We start from the raw sequence: 17,296 nt of genomic DNA, 5'->3' as shown, positions 1-17,296 counted from the left end.
GAACCAATGATGAAAGTTGAGGAAAATACTGGTTGAAGTTACGATACCGGGATTCAAGTTGCGACAAAACGACTCATGTGCTACTGTAACATGGTTTAACACATGAGTAGTACACTGGCAATCACTGTAAAATGGGCCACCAAATCGCGTCAATTGGGTCTTCAATTTTCAAAAAGGTTCAGCTTCTGCTTCTGAGGGGGGCTCATCCCCTTTCAGACACCCCCCTACAATGCGTTCCACGAAGGAAAATCCGACTTAGTCGGATTTATGTTCCAGGGAAAAAAACATTTTTTCTGACCATGAACATTCTTAATTTTTCCAAGCTATAAATACCTGGCCCAGGAATTTAAATTGAATAAAAATTCACTACCATTGTTCACAGTTTGCAGATAAATTTCTATACAAAGTAATGAAAAAAGTCAGGTGTTCCTTCCCATCATGTGATTTTTGCTTTCTTCTTGATGTCAATATTAGAGAGCATAAATGTACTGAAAAGATATCAAAAAAGAATTCCTTACCATGATATGTGTCTAATGTAGTGTGCAGGCGCTTAGCCAAGGGGGGGGGGGGCGAAGGGGGCAGCCGCCCCCCTTGAGCATTTTTTGATAATTTTTTTCAGTGTTTTTATGATATCGCTAGTAATTTCAAAAGAGAAAATGCTTATGATGCAACTTAGAAGGCCTGGGAAGTGCCATTTCCAGCGATCTGGGAGGCATTTTCAGCCAAAATTTTCTGGTACGCTTTGCGCCAACCATGGTGGCGCTACGCTTAGATAGTTTGCAATGCCGAATCTACGGCTCTGATAATTTGACTACAGTTTCGCCCCTCCCTTAGCAAATTCCTGGCTACGCACCTGGTAGTGTGTAGCATATGTAATATTGCTACATTTCTTGCAGCTACACCTTTGTACTTGTTAACAAGTTCAAAAGTATAACAATTTTGTATCAAATTTAGTCAAAGGGTCCTGTGCACAACACACTTTACCATTTAATCAAGAAAAATAAAAATTTCATTGAAACAGGATTCTTTCATAACCTGTTCACATAACACAACAGGATGCTTATATGTATATATATATATTTGCATAGTACAGTTATGGTATGCATGAGACAAACTAATATTACCCAGAAGGAAAGTTTTTAACCTTTTTCAACACTATTTTGTAGCCTGATGGAATAAAAAAAAAGATGCAATGACCAGCTAATGAGCATACATGTATTGTTACAACTTGCATTTATAAGGAACATATACCTGCTTTGCATATGCATAACACATTGTCTCTGCTACTCTCTTGCCTTCATCATAGCAAGCTCTGGGTCCTATAGGATTAACATGTCCCCAATATTCTTCATTCTGAGGATGTTCTTGTGGGTCTAAAAAAAGAAGAAGAAAGGGATCAATTCACAGATTGTACAGAAGTAATTGCAAGGCAACTATTTGGCGTGTCCGATCACCCGAGGCAGCCAAAATCATAGAAATTTCACAAACTTTATGTCCAGTTTATTTTAAATGATCAATCAATATTTTGAAACAAAAAATTGTGTTTGGAAAGTTTTTCATTATTATTTAAGTTCTCATATCCTTGATTTTGCTAACATAGCTTATATAGCATTTTCATCATTATTAATTAATAAAATACACCCTGGGCAGCAAAGTTGAACCAAATCAGTTCATATAATTCTATAATTCTGCTTCTGTTTACATTCTACTGTTCTTTGTTATGTACAGATGTACTTTCCATGAGATCTTGTTATTCTTCGTTGTTTGTTACAATATCTTCTGAAAACTGGACTTTTAATCACAAATACAATTGTGTTGAGCTTAAATGATAGAAATACGATGAAAATATATGATGCTATAATGTTACATGATAAAATAGTCACTTGTATGACTGCCATATCATTGTACAGATTCCTCTCTTATTGTTGAAATTATCAAATTTATTCTAGCACTGTGTGAACAAATGATGTTTACCACACATTTGTGACATGTTGATATGAGCCAGTTCCTCCTTCAATTGCAACATCAATTGAGCAATTTTGCCAGTAGATGGGACAGAACTACATATGGCATATAGGGTATCTTACTAGCAATAATAAGAACACACAATAAGAATGACAAGCAGCTGTCATACCCTATCTTCTCTATAGGAAAGCAAACTTATCAAGAGCATATAGTTTTATGCATGCTCCAAGCTTAGCTGGTTGGTAATATATGATGCTCCCTTAATATAACAACACTAGTATATCTTTCTTAGTTAGGTCTTCTGATATAACAATCAGTCTACCAGGATGTGTTGCCAGAGGTATTTTAGTATCAATAGAAAGAACATGTCTCAAGAAACCAAGCATGTATTAGACCCTTGGTATTGTGGAAGGTCAAAGGACATGGCAGGAGAGTAGACATGCTTTTTGTGGGCTCTCAAATTTTTCTTCACTTTGATGACTCTCACATCATCTTTATCCAACAAAAGTGGGGATATAACTTGTTGCGGCTATTTTCAATTCTTAGCTGTCATCTGAACATTAAAATGGGAAAATGTCAAGCAGCAAAATACAAAAGAAGTCTGGCCTATCGCCTACACAATGTCAACTCCGAACCTTATGCTACAGCACCAGGCAAGCTGAATCAGACAATGCATGCTACGATACTGAGTGTAATATTAGATGCCTTGGAGGAGGCGGTTCAAAACATTTTCACTAAACTTAAATAGCTACTGTACAGAGAGACTTTGGCACAGCCCTTGATATTCAGTGTATCAGAGTAGAAAAAGAAAACAACATAAAAAGATCATTATGGGAAAGTTTATCAAAATGAGTTGAGCAATTGGAAGCAGACAGATATAAACAGTCTGCCTGGATTTACAACCATGAGAGATTTTCTTACTGCAACAATTTGCAAATTGTTGGATACCCTTTGTCGGAAAAAGAAGATTGCATGGAAATAGCATCAGCAAGTGTTACAGAAAGTGGGTATCCAACCTGTAAAATCAAACTTGCTCACAGAGATGGTAAGAGTGTGAAGTGAAGAAGCCGACATAGCCAGGAAATCTGTTTTTTTCAGGACAAGCTGAAGACAATAGGGGAAGCAAGGGGATCACTAGAGAATGATAGCTTTTTCATAATTGATGATCTTACCCCAACTGACCTCAGAGAGAAAAGAAATGGGCCAAACAAGCTTCAGACTATTTCGTAGTGGGACGAGTTTCAATTTTCTGGGAGAGAATGGATATCCCAGCCTTACCGTTAGCAGTCATCAAACCACTGAGTGTAAGATCTACAACAGCTTTCTGTTATTTACACATATGAACTACAGGGATTTACTTTGCCACTTTTATATTCTAGCTGAACCACTCCTTGTTCAGTTGACTTATGGGTGTTTTATGTGGTGAGTGTCATGTTATATTATTATTATTACGATACTTGTCTGCCATCATGTTACTGTGGCCTACGTGGGGCTTCTATCACCCTTTCCGGTTGACCTAGTTTCAATATGATTGGAAAGGCTGCCAATTGAATGGATTCTCTTTCCCTTTTTGTTTCCTTTTTTTTCTAGGATATGTTTGTGGCTATCATTGGTTTTTTACATACTTAAAGACCAACTATGTTTTTTTTATATGGGTTTTTCCATTAATTTGGGAGTTTACATACCCATAATCAACATGTGTAAAAATAATCTTCGAAAACCTACTATAACCCATCAAAAAATGACCACGAAAATGGACATTTTGGGTAGTCACATGACATGAACCTCTGGAATGTCTGAAAACAGAGATTGACCAAAAGTAGCCTCTGGTCACTGTGTGACGTCATAATTGGTATACCAGGAAAATCAAACGCTAAACTAGGCACTGTTTATACACAGATAGCACACAATTGTACTGTATTTGACTTCCAATTTCGAGCGTTTGAAAAGCTTTTAGCTTAAAACAAGAAAATATGAAGGTAAACAACTAGTTTAAGACAATTTTAAGCAGAAAATATATACATGGTCTACATATGCGTGATATAATGTTACATGTAAGAACGGCAAGGGCGTGTTATGAGGAGACTTGAAAGGGTTAATTTCACATTAGCTATGTCCGCCACAGTTGTCGAAAGTATATAATTTTCGCAGAATGAGACATTTGCAGCATACACAGAGGCCGGGTCATGCATGTGGACTTATGGGCATGAGATACTCCGGGTGCTAAAATCTTTCTGCATGGATCTCACAAATTTATCCAAAGTCTACGACGTTTTACGTCGGTTCTTCTACTCGGAAAGCTAAAAAAGCTGATGCTTTTGTTGGCTGAGGTATAACTACAACCTCCAACAACACAGAATTGTGGCATTTCGGGGGGAAAGGAGTAATATCGTTGATGTTTTTGGCAGCTCAAGTATACAACTTTACACACTGAAAGTATTGTTGTGAGTGCGTTATACCAACGGTGACATCACATGGTCACCTGATGTCTTAGGAATGTTTCAGGAATGTCTGAAATACTGTAGGTTCCCTAAAAAGCTGACTTTTCTTCCCATTTTTCACATAGTTAACGTCTGAAATTGGTAAAGTTAATGACAGCAATGTAATTGGAGTGAGTTAAGGATTACATATATATATGCAAAATGGTGGGATTTTATGTTCATCAAAAAGTCTCCATAGTTGGTCTTTAAATGATTACTTGAATGCTTTCATGGCATAGTAAGGATTCATCCAAATTCTACCTACATGTCATGCAATTAGAAACTGTTTTGATGTTGGTTGCTACCCCTGGACAAAAAAAAATGTCAAATGCACATTGCAAACATAACCATGGACATGCTTGAAGGACAGACTTACGATTAATAAGAAAATGATTTATTCAGCTGATACATCACAATAACTTGGGGGGGGGATGGGGTGGGTGCGTAGAGGGGGTAATTTCATTCTCATTTCTGGACCTGCTTTCAACTATTCCATTTTATACAGGTACTGTATACATGTACATTCAAGGGAAGGTATAGTTAAACTGCTTCAGGAAAGGTTGATGCAGCCACACAATAGCCATTGCCCACTCTCTCCCAGACCCTGAACTTGTCTTAAGAATAGTGTTCACACGGGTCCAAAAATCGGTACCTGTCGGGTATTCGGGTACAAAATTGTTTACACTCTTGTATCGCAATTTTCAAGAAATTATTATTTTTTAGTTATCGCGTCTATAATCTATTAGTAAAAACTTGTTAAATTCCTTGTCAGTCTTTCCTTGTATGAAATAAACGAATGAATAAATAATAATTGTGAGAATTCTTCCAATTTCTTACACCTAACACCACACTAAGTTTATGGGGTAATCTAGCGTAACCATGTTTATTAGCTGAAATTGTGACGCAATTATAAGGTATCCATGGAATACTTTTGTTATTGCTGTTATCTGCGACCACATGGTAGCCTAACACCACACTAAGTCAATGGGAATCTTGCCTAACCATTCGTTTGCAGCAGAAAATAAAATCACACTGCGTAGGATTTGGGTAATAAATTACGAACCGGGTAGTAACGCGTAGGCGGGTACCCGGATACCCCGTGAAAACACTATCTAAAGATTAATGATATGAAGAGGTTTAGTGGGTGGCTGAGCCTTAAATACTTTTGCATCAAAATTTGCGATCAATAAATAGGCGTAGGGATAAGTACTACAAAATTTCGCGCAACCGGTATACCCATACATTAATGGGCATCATGAAACATTTAATAAACTCATTGTATATCAATCCAATAATTTTGTTCTCTGTAAATTTAATAACACCAGTTGAAGATATTTTTAATTTTTAGGCATTCCTGAATAACAGTTAACCTGAAAATTTCGTTCCGTTTTGTTGTCCGTCCCGCGTTACGTTCGTTTAAGCAGCGTTACGTTCGCCTTGTCAAATAATTGTTTTGACCTATCGTTAGCAGAGTGCTACATGTACACATGGAAGTAAGGCTACTTCGTAGCAGATGGTCAAAATAAATCAAAATATCCGTACCACCAGTCCAACAAAACTTTTCAGTTTAAAGTTTTAATACTTTTCCTAAGTTAAAGAACGTAACGGTAAATCGAACGTCACGCAGGTGGACGGAAGTTGTCAAAATGTGATTGTTTAGTTTCGTTTTGTACTTACGAAAATGTTTGGCCTGACACATTTGAAGACTGACTTGATACAGACTCAATAATGGTGCGATAACAGAACATTGATGACGATAAGTTCGTTCACCTTCAACGAAGTTTCTTTGGTGATCGAGCGAACGTATGGCAAGCCGTTTTATCATTTACATCACAATTTGTCTTAAGTCGAATACATTTCACTTAAGTGGTATTCAATTTCATTTAAGCAGAATACTATTTAACTTAAGTGGAATTCTATTTCACTAAGTGGAATACCATTCCACTTAAGCTTAATTGTAGTTTACTTAAGCTGAATTCATCAACTTGTCACTGCATTTTACTTAAGCTAAATTCTATCTCAGTTAAGTGGAATTGAATGCATTTCACTTAAGTGGAATTGTATTCTACTTAAGTGGAATACAATTCCACTTAAGTGGAATGACCTGTCTATATCACTTAAGTGGAATACAATTCCACTTAATTGGAAATGCATTCCACTTAAGTGAAATGTGATTGGATAGTCTATTTCACTTAAGTGGAATGTGATTGGCTAGTCTATTCCACTTAAGTGGAATGTGATTGGCTAGTACATTCAACGCCAAACTTTGCCCTGCCTTTGCGTGCCATTATACACAACTTGCCGCGATACGTGTACGTACGTACGTGGTGTCGATATGTATATCGGCTGAATTTTGGCTGTCCATCAGGATCCAGCTAGCACTTAACATCCGTGCAAGGTGTGAACCTACGTACCTGACCTGGTACCTGACGAATACCATTACCAAAATAAAGCCATGGCAAATACATTAAAAGTGGTTGAAGCTACAGTCGAAAATGCATTGACAAGGGCAAGAAAACGTATTACTTTTTTTTTGATTTGATGGAATCTTTCGTAAAAAGTAAAAATTAAAAGTAAAAAAAAAGTAAAAATTTTTAAAAGTAAAAATTTAAATTTAAAAGTAAAAATTTTAAAAGTAAAAAGTAAAAAAGTAAAACAAAAGTAAAAAACTAAAAAAAGTAAAAAAAAAAAGTAAAAATTTCGTAAAAAGTTTCACTATCTAAAAGGTTAAAAGTTCTGCCTATGTTACTTAATTAAACAAGATGTAAGTCGCCTCTGTTGTGCATCATACTGACTGTTCCCCTGTGCAAGTGAGGAAACAACAATTCTAATTGTGTCTCTAACAACAACAATTATTTGATCGCATTCCTGCAATGTTAGATGTGAATGATTAGCCATAGCCATGATGTACACCTGCAACGAGGATCGACTACATCATCATATGTGATGGGCAGTTGAATGCGTAATGACGAACATTACCCTAAATTGTGATTATATATAAGCCACATACCGTATCAACATTTCATCTTAAGTGGAATTGCATTTTACTGAAGCAGAATAGAATTCCACTTAAGTGAAATTGACGCCCAAAAGATATTATTCCACTTAAGTGAAATTGTATTCCACTTAAGTGGAATGCATTTCCACTTAAGTGAAATAGAAATGTCAATTTCCACTTAAGTGAAATGGAATTCTACTTAAGTGAAGTTGAATTCCACTTAAGTGTAATACATGTTACTTAAGTGGAATAACATTTCACTTAAGTAGAATGTATTCCACTTAAGTGAAATGTATTCGACTTAAGTCTATTTGTGAGGTAAATGTTAAAATGGCTTGCCATACGAAAGTGACATGGAAGTGTGGACAGACATAATGTTCAACATCAAAGATTGCTTAATAACTCACACATTTTTATAATTACTGCAATGTTTTGGACAAGATGATGACGGGCGATTTCCAATGTTGCAATCACATTGACTGACGGGAGAATTTGTTTCTTTGTTTTTGAAGGAAATAATACATTTGATCACAAATTGGATAGAACTTTAGAAGTTCAAGGTAAAGAAATTCAATGTCTGATTAGTGAAAATTGAATGGGGAGTAGAACCAAAACTATTTTTTATTTTGTTCCACTATTCTGTTCTAAGAAATGGTGGACAATATTTGAAGGGGTGGTTAATTTTAAAAGAAAAGGCCTCAAGAAAATGAGGTGTATAAAGATATGGGACCCTAGTCCGTCCAGAATATATAGTTCCTCTTAATAAAAAGACTTGGGACACAGATAAAAAAAAGACACCACATAAAGATCATTATTTTTTTTATTTATACAATCATATACTGTAACTGTATTATTCTGGTACCACATTTTTTTTTTCTAATTGAATATGTTGCATTACCTCAACTCATATTTGAAAAGTACAATTGGACCCCTTTACTGTGAAATCTGCCAGCTCCTTTATGTGAGATTCAATATAATTAATGATCAACTTGCTCCATCTGTATATAGACTGAACGATCTCAAAATGGTAATTAGAATTTGAACACAAATTTCACCAGAATGCTAAATTATGTTCCGCTTTAACATATTGAAAAGACATTTTGAACTGGACTATTCTTTGAATGTTAATGTTTGATCACTTTTTACTACATACTCAATTCATACTTATCCAGAAAACACACATAGGGACCACTCATTGATACCATTTCGCATACAGTAAATCTCTGCTTCACCACATTTGCTACCTGTCCAGCATACCATTTGCATTGGCAAGCGTTCACTAACACTTTTGAGAAACAAATTGCAACTATTAATAAAAAATAACTCGTACATAATATTTCAGAAAATGGTATTCTTATTGACTGCAAAGAACTTTCTATTTTATCACCCAAAAGGGGTATAGAATTCTTTATAACTTTTATGGTTTCCACTTTTCCATCATACCTAGATGAAGTCTGGAATAATTGAAACAAACAGCAAATATTTTAACCATTTAATAAATATACAGATGTACAGGATACATCCCTACATAGCTAATTTGGCATCCAACTGTTTTACAGTAGGTAGTATCATTTAAGTCTACAATTTAAACAATTTTCAGAGGGGAGGACGGGAGGATCATACCCCAAATTCCACTTGAATGCTTGGTCCTATTTTGCAATGTCAGCAATAACAACTATCGTGCACCCCCTTCAAATGTTGCCCACCTGCCCCCAACCCCTCCCTGTTCAGCTTTGAGCTAGATCTGCCACTGTTGAAGATTGTTACAACTGGCCCAGCTAAGCAATAGTAGTAGCCTACCGCTTTATCTTTCTTTTGAGCTTCATGCCTTGGCTATTATCATATGAAAAACAAGTATTCATGTTTTGTTGTATACACCTTGTCACATATGAATTATGAAGTACATTGTACGATTCTTATTAGTTAAGCTTACATTTAAGTATAAGGCCTAGATGTTAGGGTAAACATCAGCTCAGCAAATGTTCAGCTTATCTTTGTTTTTCATAATCATAAATATCTGTATACTTATCGCTTAGCTCTAAAGTCTGAAGCAACTCTGAATGAAAACATTGTCATGCATGATGCACCACTCTGTGTGTATCAATACTGTTGACACCATCGAGTCAAACCTGGAGGTTTCATCCCACAGTAAAGCCATGTACCAGTCATAGAGGGTCACGTTATTATGTGTTCCAGGGTGGTACTGATAATCTGCTATACTGCATTACTCTCCCCCATTGCCCTTTGTGACTTACTAACTAGTAAATGCATATGTGGGCTTAGAGCAGCAGACAACACAAAGTTACCTAGCAATGTCTGTACCTTAAAATTATAGTTGTAGTCATTGACCAACATTTATAGGTTAGTTCACCAGACACATTCCACAGTCCTACTACTTAGCTAATAATTCGGCAAGCAGGTCATCTGCTCCGGACAAATGAGCCAACTTTGTCTACTACATTTCACCAACCACTGAGAGTGAAAACAGATAGAATCATGAGCGATGATAGCCACCAACTCCATCAATTTTTCGACAGATCGGTTATTCCCAGAAGTGGAAGGATGCGGCTACCACCGTCTCAAACGAATCGAAATTCTTCCGCATTCATTCCACAAGGCATCAAACTTTATAATGAAAACTTTCAACGTTAGATCTCGTCTGGCTGTTTCTTCTGTTCCGACTGTACTCTCTTGCCATTGTCATGAGCTTTGTATATTGTGTTACTGCATGTTTTAAAATGTCTTTCGTTTTCATATTCTTACAATTGTTTGATACTGTACGTTTTAGGTTTTCATATTTTAATAATCGTATCTCATATCCTGTTTTAAAATGTCATATGTTTTCATATTCTTACAATTGTTTGATACTGTATGTTTTAGGTTTTCATACTTTAATTTTTGTGTCTCATATCCTGTTTTTAAATGTCTCTTGTTTTCTAATTTCTTACAATTGCTTGATACTGTACGTTTTAGGTTTTCATATATTAATGTTTGTATCTCATATCCTGTTTTATACGAGCATGCAATTACCCTTGTGGTTTAATAAAGTTGATCTAATCTAATCTAACATCTTCCAAAAGTACTGGTAGCTTTCCGTGACAACCATCAACAGTTACATTGCTCTGACATAGGGTGTCATAAATGCACACTGATTTCATGTATAGAGAGCGGCAGAAGACACTGAACGGTGTTCGGTTTATGAAAGTGGCGTTGAGATACTGTCCCGTAGACCAATGTGATAGAAAAATTATCTACTGTATGCTACAAAACTCGTCTAGGCCTATTCCAATTGTGTGTAATTAAGTTCACAATTCTCAAACTGATATTGGGAAATATCAATTGTTACCACCCTGGAAGCTGGAACACATCACATGACAGTCGTCCGTGCATGGTGACCATGTGTTCATTGATGTAGTTCTTCTAGCCTATAAATAGGCTTTCTATGGTTTTGACAAATACTGTACAGTAGCTTGATTCAAGCTATAGCAGACAATTACAGCATTACTTTCTAATGTACTATATAATGTGCTGACTGTTTTACAATATGTCGGATCCAAAAAGTGATGTCCGAAACACATGGTGACGTCCGAAACATACTTTTAAGGATATTTTGCTATAATATTGGTGAAAGATGTAAAAAGTTTTGAGTAGTGCAGTATGTATGTTTGCAACAACAGAACTTGTCATATAATATATTGTCTTTTTTTCAAGCAATGTTAATTAAAACTTGCTTCGGACATCACTGTTGTTTCGGACATCACACACATGGACGGAAAACTTGTAATGGTTATCAAATCCAAAACGGATGAGTAGAAATGTGTCATGTACATACTGTAGTTGGGGGAATACTTATGCTTCAATAAGAGCAATAAAACAGTCTTGTGGGTTTTAACATACTTCATACATTAGTTGCTTCATGATGTTTTGGACATCACCAAAATGTGGACGGAAACATTTTGCATGTTGTTTAACTTTATTGTGTATTACAATGTGGCTGAATGGACATGCATCTGATATACAACTATGACAGTATTGAAAAAGCACTACACTTTCAACATTTGTTATTTAACCCCAAACTACACCACTCACAAATTGGTGTATAAATGTGGACGGAAAAAGTGATGTCCGAAACACTGGTCCGGTTTTGCAATAATTTGCAAATTCATCGCTGAAGTCTTCTGAAATATTTATGGGAGGGAACCTATAGCCACAAAGTTCAAACATGAAAAAACTATCTCAGGAAATTGTCTATGCTATGGTAGATACAGCTGGTGGACTCTCTCCATGGGATTAATATTTGTATCTCTAGAATCTCTAATTGTTATGTTACAATGCTCCAAATGCCATGTATGCTAATTTGAACGCTTAAACGTGAACAGACCCACGTCTACTTTATTCAAGAGATGCATAGTATGGAAAGAGATGAGAGTTACTGACAAATCAAATGGGGTGGTAAGATAATCTTTAATCATAGTTCTTCACAAAGGCGGGGTGTTGCTATTCTTCTCAACCCAAATTATGCTTTTGACAGACTTAGGATTGTGCGTTTCAATAGTGTAAGGCTCATTATAGTTGAGGCTATTGTTTTGCAGTTGGTATTCACCCTAGTTAACCTGTAAGACCCAAAATTAGATGATCCATCTTTCTTCTCCTCGATCAATCTTAAACTTGCTAATTTTAACTGGGAATGTATAGTTATTGGGGGAGACTTTAACTTTGTATTCAATTTAGAAATGGATAAAAAGAAGGGGGTAATCCTAGAACAAATTTTAATGCCAGGGAAAAGTGCAAGGATTTAATGAGGACCTAAGATCTAATATATGTATGGAAGGAGCAAAACCCTGGGTAAAAAAGATTCACCTGGTACTCAAACAAAATTATTGGTATTCATTGCAGACTCAATTTTTTCCTTATTTCACAAATTTACTTATTCGGTGACAAGAATTTTTTTCTCTGCCAGTTTCAATTCTGATCACTCAGTTGTTCTTTTAGATATAAAGGTATTAAAGGAGGACAGATGCCCAAGTTTTTGGAAATTTAATAATTCATTGCTTAATGATCCAGATAACAAGACTTTGATACTCACCACTATTTCAAGAGGTATAAACAATTATCAGGGTTGTAAACCCTCATTTAGATGGAAACTAATCTAAAGTTACCTATAATAATGCTTATGTGGCTTATAATTAAAAGAAGGCTAGGGAGGGACGCCACAATGAAATAACTTTGATGAAGGAAATTTCAGTCTACGAACAAGATTTCTCCCATACTAACTCCCCTGTTTGTTAAGAAAAATTGAAGAATACCAAAAATCAACTCCATGAACTGTATGATTATAAAATATAAGGTATTCAAGTTCCATCTGAGGGCAAGGTTGAGAGTACAGCATCTAGAAAGGCGTAACAAAAAGACCTGTATTATTCAAAACTAAAAATGGCAGAAGGGATTGAGATGCTGGATCACCCCAAATTCTGAAGGAGTTGAGTGACTTTGCAAAGTTCTTTATAAAAGTGCGATATGTGCAATCCTACTTATTTTTTCCATGATTTGAATGGTGACTCTAAGCTCACTTTTGAAGTGGCAATGGTCTGTGAGGGGAGTCTCACAGAAGATGAATGCAAAGGTGACCTATTATCTTTGAACGACCGTAAAAGCCCAGGAAGTGATGGTTTGACAGCTGAATTCTGTAAACATTTTTGACTAGTATTGGAAATTTAGTTACAACTTCCCTAAATTATGCATATGACCACTTACAATTCGCCCCTGGTCAAGGCCGTAGTATTATTACTCTTATCAGAAGCCCCAGAAAGACAAAACTCTTGGGAAAAACTACTGCCCAATTCACTTCTTAATATAGACTACAAGACTTGTTCAAAGGCTCTTGCTTAGTATTTACTTAACAATTTTCACTCCAATTTACTTTTGGTCCAGTTATGTCACTTGGTATTACCTTTGACAAGAGTAATGATTAGTGTTCAAACGATTAACCTAATCGGAATCGGTACGATTATTGCATAATCAAAACATAATCGGAATCGGTAAAAATTACAGTGGAATACCAGTTATGTCATACCGATTATTCAAAAATATATGGAAGGTGAAAATATCATTATTCAAAAACATATGGAAGTTGAAAAAATCAACTGATGTATTAGGTTTGTTCTTTTACTACGAAATATTAAAATAAAGACACCCTCTATACGTCTTTCACAATGTAATTTCATCAAATTAGGCTGCCGTGGTCGCCGATTTTGCTTCCCTCGTGGTTAGTGACTTCATATTTCTCGGCAAAGTAAGCATGGCAGCAATACCAATTTCGCGAATTAGGAGTTGCAGCGCGAATCGCGCAAACAGTTCTCACATCCCGCAGAGTGACTTGCAAATTACGGCCTCTACAGAGCAATTTCAGTACCAGCGACAATAACCTAAATCCCCACAAATCTCAGTACTGACTAGGTAGGATGTTATATTTTCCTATTTTGGAAATTTAAAAAAAAAAACTTTGTTTCTTTCCGAGAAACTCCAGAGGTAATTTGGTACATACAAAAGGATATCTAAGAGCCTTGTATTACAACAAGGCAAAAGGAAACAAAGGAAAATCACAACAATAATTGTTTCTATCACAAACTTTATTGCCGATTTCGTATAAACGGGATATTTTCTCATTTTCAAATAATCGGAATCGGTACGATTATGAAAAAAATAATCGGTAATCGCTATTTTCTGTTATGCATAATCGTTTGAACACTAGTAATGATAGCCCATTTCACCTGAACTATGTACCAAAGCTTTCCCGTCTCAAAAGTTTGCTTATCTCTGGCCACAACATGACCTGACCCCTTTTGGGAAAAACCCCAATTGCTAAATCTTTTGAGCTTTCCCAGCTTGTCTTCCTCTTTACCTAATCTAGTGTTTACACAGGTCCAAAAATCGGAAACAGGGTACCCGAGAGACGTAACCCGTCAGGTATCTGGGTACCCAGAAAACCCTCGTGTATCGCGATTTTCAAGAAACTACATATTAGATGCTATAATAAATGAATTATATTCTCCACTGAAAATTTTTTCATGTTCAAATATGTAGGTGTAAGGTAAGGTATAAAACCTTCCTCAATAATTTCTGTTTGCTTTTGTTTCTTTCATTAACTTGTTAATAACTTGTTAATAACTTTATATAATTAATATCACTACTAACATTGCAATGCCGCCGCTGCTTATGTTTGCTCTCCACATCTATCATATAAATATCAATTTAGCTTTTAAACGTTTTTTACTACTACTATCTATTATGCAGGCCCAGGGTTCGCATTAGCCGCGAGATTGCATGATTCGCACAATTTCATCGCAGTAAAAAGCCACTTGCGATTATTAATTTTTAGTTATCCCATCTTTAATCCATTTAAGTAACATCTTGTAAAATTCCTTGTCAGTCTTACCTTCTATAAAACAAATGAATGAATAAATAATAATTGTGAGAATTCCTTTAATTTCTTCCACATGGTAGCCTAACAACACACTAAGTAAATGGTGAAATCTAGCCTATCTATCTGTTTATTCGCTGAAATTGTGACGCAGTTATTAGATATCCATGGAATACTTTCATTATTGCTGTTTATCTTCGACCACATGGTAGCCTAACACCGCTCCAAGTCAATGGGAAATCTTGCCGAACAATCGGTTTGCAAAAAAACCAAGTCACAATTTGCGTAGGATTCGGGTAATAAATTAGGACCGGGTAGTATCGCGTCGGGCGGGTTCCCCGATCCCCTGTGCAAACAATAACCTAATCCTCCAGAAAATTTTGTAAAGCAGATTGGAGGTTGTATTTTCTCGTCATAGGGAAAATGGACAAAGTGAAGCGTCGTTCTCTAATTGCCCTGACTTGTAAGGGTGGGTTAAAAGTAACACATGTCAGCAGTTTTATTCTAAAGTAGCCTAAAGTGCACGTGGATCAAAAGATATCTAGACGATTCTAAAGGTAACTTATTTTTTATTATTATCTCATGAAGTATGGAAAGTACATGCTGTATGAATTTAATATCAGGGATAAGGATATTGTTATTGCAAACATGTCTATGGAAGACACAAGCAAAGCATGGTCAAAGTTAAGATTCTGGAATTCGGTGGAAAGCTGTGCAGATAAAATTATTTGGAATAATAGCAATATCCAAGTAAATAACAAAACTTTTTTTTACAAAAGTTTGTTTGACTCTGGTATACAGTACATTAAAGATGTTTTCCATATTAACAACCCACTCAGTTATAACACATTTAAGACTAATTTCAGTGTTCGTTCCTGCCCTTTCATGGTTTAATAACGCATCATTGATGAGGTTTTTATCTAAATAAAATTAAGTTTATACTGTAAGTTGAAAAGTTTCTTTTAAAGAAACTTGAAAAAGTCTTTCATATGAGGCATACAGAAAAGCATTTGGTAATTGTACAATGTTATTTAATTAAGAATTAAGCTCTAACTGAGCCATTGCAAAGACATGTATCTTTGCATAGGCTACATTATGATCCATTGGGTAGCTTGGTTATTGTCTGATGTTATTTAAGTTTTGATTGAGAGCTGTTAAAATGACTTGTATGAAAGCACACACATTGAGAAAGTATTATACCCTCATCTTTTCCACAGAAGAGGAAGGTAGTCAAGAGGATTTATTTCCTGAGTGCAAAAGTTTAGCTGGTTGGTGAAATATAGAGCTTCCATGGAACAAAGCCTAAAGGTATCTCTTTAAGTAGCTCTTCTGATTTACAAAATCAAACTGAACTAACTCATGAGATATTTTTGAAGTATAACGATTCCATAAAGCTGATATTACTCTTATTTTGCTTACATTTCAAAAGCAAAACTTACCCAAAACTGGTATTCATCAATTTCCCTTTCCACAGAAATTCTCTCTTGTTTTGTTGGTATATTCGCAATATATCTTCTTTGAATCATTGCTCAAAATTGTCCAAGGAAAGTAAAGTTAGTAGGGCACTTACATCAGTATAGCACAGTTGGTAGTGCACAGATTTGTAATCCCAAGGTAATCTAGTTCATCATGTCTTTCCAATACCCAATTTTCTTCATGATTTACTTATATGCTGGATAACAACCTCATTGCTTTTATGACCCTTTTACATCCTCACAGTAACTTCTATTTTAGTGGAATAAGGCACATGTTTTTATTAATAAATACAAAACAAAAATCCTCATCTGATGCAATGTAGATTGATATAAACTAAACAAATCAGTGTGGAAACAAGCACATTAACTTTATTCATTGCTCTGCTTACTACACTTCTTGGTCTACTTAAAAGCTTAAGAATGTGACCTTTAACATCAATAGCAGATATATTCAATTAGCTTTTCTTCTTACAGGACTTGGGTGGTATTAAAGGGATATTCTGTTGTCAAATAATATAACAATTTGAATGGGGGAAAATATTCCACAATGCTTTCAAATACTTGACTTTCCTATTACAGCATTCTGCTATGTGATATATGTTGAATGCTTGTTTAGCTGTGAAAAATTTTAGTAGTGTTCAAACGATTAACCTAATCGGAATCGGTACGAATATTGCATAATCGGAACATAATCGGAATCGGTAAAAATTACGTGGAATACCAGTTATGTCATACCGATTATTCAAAAACATATGGAAGGTGAAAATATCATTATTCAAAAACATTTGGAAGTTGAAAATATCAACTGATGTAATAGGTTTGTTCTTTAACTACGAAACATAAAATAAAGACACCCTCTATACGTCTTTCACAATGTAATTTCATCAAATTAGGCTGCCAGGGTTGCCGATTTTGCTTCCCTCGTGGTTAGTGACTTCATATTTCTCGGCACAGTAAG

At 35.5% G+C, this 17,296-nt stretch overlaps 1 protein-coding gene across 3 annotated transcripts in view; it reads right to left on the bottom strand.

Annotated features, from left to right (window-relative positions):
• LOC139976486 (UDP-glucuronic acid decarboxylase 1-like) overlaps positions 1 to 17,296 on the bottom strand; it is a 75,368-nt gene that overhangs the window by 33,842 nt on the left and 24,230 nt on the right. For all 3 annotated transcript variants that reach the window (XR_011796186.1, XM_071985273.1, XM_071985272.1), the window contains one exon: positions 1,252 to 1,373. Coding sequence is in view for 2 of the 3 variants with exons in the window: in XM_071985273.1 (XP_071841374.1) it covers positions 1,252 to 1,373 (122 nt within the window). In the remaining variant the exon portion in view is untranslated. The remainder of the gene's footprint in view (positions 1 to 1,251; positions 1,374 to 17,296) is intronic.

The sequence above is a fragment of the Apostichopus japonicus genome, chromosome 11, assembly GCF_037975245.1.
Source record: "Apostichopus japonicus isolate 1M-3 chromosome 11, ASM3797524v1, whole genome shotgun sequence".
Taxonomy (NCBI): domain Eukaryota; kingdom Metazoa; phylum Echinodermata; class Holothuroidea; order Aspidochirotida; family Stichopodidae; genus Apostichopus; species Apostichopus japonicus.
This window is presented reverse-complemented; position numbering and strand designations above follow the sequence as displayed.